This window comes from Cicer arietinum, chromosome 6 (assembly GCF_000331145.2).
Source record: "Cicer arietinum cultivar CDC Frontier isolate Library 1 chromosome 6, Cicar.CDCFrontier_v2.0, whole genome shotgun sequence".
NCBI lineage: Eukaryota > Viridiplantae > Streptophyta > Magnoliopsida > Fabales > Fabaceae > Cicer > Cicer arietinum.
In genome coordinates this window covers 65,579,457-65,586,041 of record NC_021165.2, presented here as the reverse complement: position 1 = coordinate 65,586,041, position 6,585 = coordinate 65,579,457, and the positions used below count along the sequence as shown (strand labels likewise).

General features: G+C 36.0%; 1 protein-coding gene across 1 annotated transcript; it reads left to right on the top strand.

Moving 5' to 3' along the window:
* The first annotated feature begins 169 nt into the window (after positions 1–169).
* Positions 170–5,750, top strand: LOC101515456 (homeobox-leucine zipper protein REVOLUTA). The gene is made up of 18 exons (XM_004505942.4): positions 170–836; positions 938–1,097; positions 1,338–1,423; positions 1,537–1,627; positions 1,798–1,893; positions 2,006–2,119; positions 2,200–2,283; positions 2,385–2,540; positions 2,618–2,692; positions 2,778–2,884; positions 3,025–3,208; positions 3,322–3,510; positions 3,634–3,714; positions 3,822–3,956; positions 4,212–4,546; positions 4,878–4,983; positions 5,118–5,267; positions 5,446–5,750. The coding sequence occupies exons 1-18, from the start codon at positions 601–603 to the stop codon at positions 5,593–5,595; spliced, it is 2,535 nt and encodes an 844-aa protein (XP_004505999.1). The 5' UTR covers positions 170–600; the 3' UTR covers positions 5,596–5,750.
* The last annotated feature ends 835 nt before the right edge of the window (positions 5,751–6,585 follow it).

Here is a 6,585-nt window from a genome sequence, read left to right as displayed (position 1 = left end):
AGGGAAAATTTGCTAAAATGTGGGTAAAAGAGTTGGTGAAATGTGGGGCTAGAAGAGGTGAATTGAATAGGAAGGAACAAAGAAGACAATCACAAGGACAAGGACAAGGACGTAAATGCGCCGAAACTATTTTCTTATTTAATTTAATTTAATTTATTTATAAACAAAGAAAAAAACACAGTCCCATGCCATGTTTCTCGATATCCGTGTTCTCTTCTTCAACTTCACCCTTTATTCCTTCTTTCTTCTTCTATCTATCACCAACATGCTTCTTAGGGTTCAACTTCACTTTCATTTTTTTAAGGATTCAACTCATCTTTAAAACAACAACAATAATAATAAAAACAACAACTTTGGTTCACAGGGTGATGGTTTTGTTAGTGTTGAAAGTTGGATTGAAAAAAGAAGGAACAGTAGAAGGTGAAGGTTGTTTCTAGAAAACAAAACTTTTTCATATTCAAGACTTACCCATCATTTCCAAAAACTTGTTCTTTTTATCAAACTCTTCCATTTCTCATGCAAAGTTACAAGCTTTAATTACTAGCACCAACAATTTTCTTCTTCCTTGAAGTTTGTGTTTTGTTTTGTGAGAAGAAAAGCATGGCTATGGCTGTGGCTCAGCATAGAGAAAGTAGTAGTAGTGGTGGAAGCATTGATAAGCATCTTGATTCTGGGAAATATGTGAGGTACACTTCTGAACAAGTTGAAGCTTTGGAAAGGGTTTATTCTGAGTGTCCTAAGCCTAGTTCCATGAGAAGACAACAATTGATTCGTGAGTGTCCTATTCTTTCCAACATTGAACCAAAACAAATCAAGGTTTGGTTTCAGAATCGAAGGTACCCCTTTTAAAAACTGCCCTTCAAGTCTTTTGGTTTATACTAGTTTGTGTCAAATCAGAACTTAGATGTGTTTTTATTTTCTTTTGAATTTTGTGTAGGTGTAGAGAGAAGCAGAGAAAAGAGGCTTCAAGGCTTCAAACTGTGAACAGGAAACTTTCAGCAATGAACAAGTTGTTGATGGAGGAAAATGATCGGTTGCAGAAACAAGTTTCACAGCTTGTGTGTGAGAATGGGTTTATGAGGCAACAACTGCATACTGTAAGTGTGTGAGGAACATGTCTAATGTTATAATCTATGTAGTGAAGACATGTCTTGTGTCCAACATGTCTTAGTATGAGACACCGAAATACGTGGTTATATTCAATTACTTCAAGTTATTATTAGTGTTGTATCTAGTATATGTGTCAGTGCTACATAGGTGATAATGGATATTGTATTTTCTATGTTATCATGCAATGAAAATAAGTAAAGTTTATTTGGTGGTTTTGATCTTTGCAGCCATCAGCAGCAACTACTGATGCAAGTTGTGATTCGGTGGTTACTACTCCTCAGAATTCAAAGAGAGATGCTAATAATCCTGCTGGGTAATTTAGGGGCTCATGAAATGAACTTTTAGTGTTTTTTATTTTATTTTGTATACTAAGGTATTCTTGCGCAACTGCAGATACTAATCCCTCTATTGTGTAATCCTTTGCAGACTCCTATCAATTGCGGAGGAGACCTTGACAGAGTTCCTTTCAAAGGCTACAGGAACTGCTGTTGATTGGGTCCAGATGCCTGGGATGAAGGTCTCTTATTAGTATTCATTGCTATAAATTTTGTAATGAAATTAAGGGTCATGGCTTTTAGGAGATGATACTGTGAATTTCATTATGATACTATACTGATTCGAATATGATAGCTAAGTTTTTTCTACTAAAGTAACTTCTATTATTGATTCTTTTTTTCTCTTTGCCAGCCTGGTCCGGATTCGGTTGGGATCTTTGCTATTTCACAAAGTTGTAGTGGAGTGGCAGCTCGAGCTTGCGGTCTTGTTAGTTTAGAACCTACAAAGGTAAATTTTACTTCCAATGTGATGTTGTGGTTTGCAATTTCGATCTCATTCGGTATCATGCAAGTTGAGTTTTTCAAACTGTTTGAATTTCTGAATCCAATTTTTTTGACAGATTGCAGAGATCCTTAAAGATCGTTTGTCTTGGTTTCGTGAGTGTCGGAACCTAGAAGTTTTCACAATGTTTTCTGCTGGAAATGGAGGAACCATTGAGCTTGTTTACACACAGGTGAGCTTCAAATATAAAATTTAACATCTCGTGTCAATTTATTCATACCTGTGAGTGAATAACCTTCAAATTTGCTACAGACATATGCTCCAACGACGCTGGCTCCTGCCCGAGATTTCTGGACTCTAAGATACACTATTACTTTGGACAATGGCAGTCTTGTGGTGAGTATATTTGTCGTTTTATGCATAACTTTGGACCTCATTGTGCCGTCTTTGAGATTATTTAGCGTACTTAGCGCATGCATTTTGATTCCATTTTGTAGGTTTGTGAGAGATCCCTGTCTGGTACAGGCACTGGCCCTAATTCAGCTTCCGCCGCTCAGTTTGTAAGGGCTGATATGCTCCCTAGTGGCTACTTGATTCGACCGTGTGATGGTGGAGGGTCAATCATCCACATTGTAGACCACTTAAATCTTGAGGTTAGACAACTTAACAATGAGATCATGTATATTTTTCATTCCTTACATACATCCATATGCTTATTCTTTTCTTCTAGCCGTGGAGTGTACCAGAAGTTCTACGACCACTTTACGAATCACCGAAGGTGGTGGCTCAAAAAATGACTATTGCGGTAAAGTTCACTATTGTTAGTTCATAAAGTAGGATTTATTGCAACAAATGGTGAAGTGGTATTGATTTGGTGGCTTTTGTGACAGGCGCTTCGATATATTAGGCAAATAGCTCAGGAATCAAGTGGTGAAGTGACATATGGATTGGGTAGGCAGCCTGCTGTTTTGCGAACATTCAGCCAAAGATTGAGCAGGTAGCCACATGAAATAATTTGTTTCCTTGAAGGTCATATCTGTGTGGTTCTTGAATATCGATTTTTACAGTATCATCACTGTGAACCAATTCAGATTTCTGTTTTTTTGGTTGAGAACTGACGTAGTTTTACATTTGCAGAGGCTTCAATGACGCTGTAAATGGATTCAATGACGATGGTTGGTCTATACTGAACTGTGATGGCGCTGAGGATGTAATTATTGCTGTTAATTCAACAAAGAATTTGAGTGGCACTTCTAATCCAGCAAGTTCACTTACATTCCTTGGAGGAATTCTCTGTGCAAAAGCTTCTATGTTGCTCCAAGTGAGTCTTGAGAACTAAATGTCATAGTATTTTAACTGTGTTGGTTTTGTAGCTGATTCTTTCCCTTTTGTAACTAGCACCTACAACAAGTATTTATACTGCTTTGCTTGCAGAATGTTCCTCCTGCAGTTTTGGTTCGCTTTCTAAGAGAGCACCGTTCAGAATGGGCTGATTTCAACGTTGATGCTTATTCTGCTGCGTCACTGAAAGCGGGAAACTATGCCTATCCAGGGATGAGGCCTACAAGATTCACCGGAAATCAAATAATCATGCCTCTCGGCCATACAATTGAACACGAAGAGGTATGTTAATGTTTGCATTCCCATGCTATGCTAGATCAAAACATCTTAATCTTTGTAGTGATGTCACTACAAACATTTGTTCATTCCATCAATGTTCCTGATGAAGTTAAATCTTCACTACAGATGCTTGAAGTTATTAGGCTGGAAGGCCACTCTCTTGCTCAAGAAGATGCTTTTGTTTCTCGGGACATTCATCTCTTACAGGTAATGCCTCTGACTCTTGTTAAATCATTGAGCATTATTCCTATGCATGAATGAATATGATCAATATAGTTACGTTCTAAGTTGTTCTATGCGTATTCTTTTTGCAGATATGTAGTGGAACTGATGAAAATGCTGTCGGGACTTGCTCTGAGCTCATATTCGCTCCAATTGACGAAATGTTCCCAGATGATGCTCCATTGGTGCCTTCTGGTTTCCGCATCATCCCGTTGGATTCAAAACCAGTTGAGTTTGGTTCCCTTGTTTTATATTCTCTCTTTTGAAGTCATTTTTCATCTCTTTTCCTGAAGTGGATGAATGTGATGATGACTTTGGAGTTCAAATATGTGAAAATATGCCTCAAATCATCTAACTAAAGTTGGTTAAGCTTTAGTGTTTGTTATAATTGAATTTGACCAAATTGGTTATGACAAAGTAGTTATAGTTAGTTAAGCTAGTTTGCTTTTGAATACTATAATGTGTTATTTTTCGTGTTTTAGGGTGATAAAAAGGATGCAGTGAATTCAAACCGGACACTGGATTTGGCATCAGGTATTGACATGAGCCCAGCAACAACTCACGGTGGTGTGGATTCATCGGCAAGTCAAAACACCCGATCGGTGTTGACTATTGCCTTTCAATTCCCTTTCGACAGCAGTATGCAAGAAAATGTTGCAATCATGGCACGTCAATATGTCCGTAGTGTGATTTCCTCTGTGCAGAGAGTTGCAATGGTTATATCTCCATCCGGTCTAAACCCAGCTGTTGGTGCAAAACTTTCGTCTGGTTCTCCGGAAGCGGTTACACTAGCTCACTGGATCTGCCAGAGTTATAGGCAAGTCTACCTATTTATCTCAAGTGTCTCTTTCTAAAAGTTGATATAAACATGCTAGTCATTGTCATCAGCTACTACACTTTATATCAAATGCATGTCTGGTGTTCGGCACGTGTTAGTGTTTGACACCGACACGACACCAATATCTCTGATTACATTTGATCACTTATATTTTCTCTTAAATTATTATATATGATAACATGTTAGTATTGCGTCTAGTGTCTGCGTCAGTCAAGTTATATTCACAATTTAATTTTCTTCTACGATGTTTTTCTAGTTGATATTTCTTTTCTGAAAAATGTCTAATGTGTTTGTATTTCCTTTTTATCAGTTACTATTTGGGGACAGACTTACTGAGATCAGATTCTCTTGTTGGTGACTTGATGCTGAAACAGCTATGGCATCACCCGGATGCTATTCTATGTTGTTCACTGAAGGTACAATCCCAATTCCATTTCTTCTTACAGTAGCATTGATAGTTCATTTTGTTAAGAAAAGAAGTTTGAAGGTTTGTAATTTCAATAACCCTTTAAAACGCCGAATTAATGTGATTTTCCTTTTGGTATTGTAGTCTCAGCCTGTGTTCGTCTTTGCAAATCAAGCCGGCCTTGACATGTTGGAAACAACTCTAGTGACTTTGCAAGACATCACATTGGATAAAATATTCGACGAGTCCGGTCGCAAAGCATTGTGCTCAGATTTTGCCAAGTTAATGCAACTGGTAATTTCCACAAGTTAACAACACAATTAAATGACCTCAATGTATAAGCGCTTAAAAAAAGTGATTCTATAATTCGCTGAACAGTTTTTTTTTAATCTCTTTAAAGAACTTGTACTAATTATAAACTTTTTGAACATTTTTTAATTGGAATTTCTTTTGTTGTGATTACGGGCGTTAGGGGTTTGCTTATCTGCCAGCTGGGATCTGCATGTCGACGATGGCGCGGCATGTTTCTTACGAACAAGCGATTGCATGGAAAGTGCTTACAGCAGAAGATAACAGTGTTCATTGCTTAGCTTTTTCTTTCATAAATTGGTCATTTGTATGAAAATGCAATTTATGTGCTCGTTTATCCTTCACATGGCTCTAAAATAGGAATCAATATTATATTTGGAGGGAAAATGATAAATTTTTGTTTGTTGATCTACTTTGTAACACAATATCAGGTTTGCATTTTAATTAGATTTAATTTATTTCTTATTAGTTTGTTTTTGTTGGAAAAAATTAGAGATAACTATCTCAATAATACGAAATATTTTTTTTCATCTATGTAGATAAATGGTCAAACATAAAATACATATCCTGAACATGTAGATAAATGGCCAAACAGAAAATACACATCCTGACATGTAAGGTTTATAAAATTATCATAAATACTAACAAATGCAACTCTTGTTGTGTTTTCATCATTTTTCTTCTCTTTGTCTTTCATCTCTTTCCTTTGATTGGTCTCTCTTAAGAAATTTATAATTTCTTTTTATGTGACATGATTTGCTTCAATGGTAGTATATCACTTCTTTTCTAGTATTTTACTTGCTTCTTGACTTGCTACGACTTTCAGAGTTGTCGCGTCTATAGAAGTGTCTAGATTGATTTCTCTCTTGTGACTTTGTAACTAATGCTTTTGACTTTGAAGAAGAACTAATAAAATCATGTTCCTTTCTTCGAGTTTCTTCGTTCAATATGTTCTCTTTAATTGTTGACATTTTCATTTTTCCACCGGGAGGTAAATTGATCAATGTAATAACAAAGATTTCTCAGTTATTAGGTAAGGAATTCAATAATAATAACGCTTGCAACTTATTATCTAATTTAATATATGTCGTTGTCAATTGATTCAATATATTTTGAAAAATACTTATACTTTGCCATTGAATCCCTATCATTGTATTTTATGTTCACTTGCTTTCGAATTTAGAATGTTTTATTTTGCACAATTTTTCGTTCATACAATTCTTTTAATTTCTTTTAAATTTAGTTAGCATCTATTTTTTAAGTTTTAACATGTCGATATACATTTGATAACTCTTAATCATTT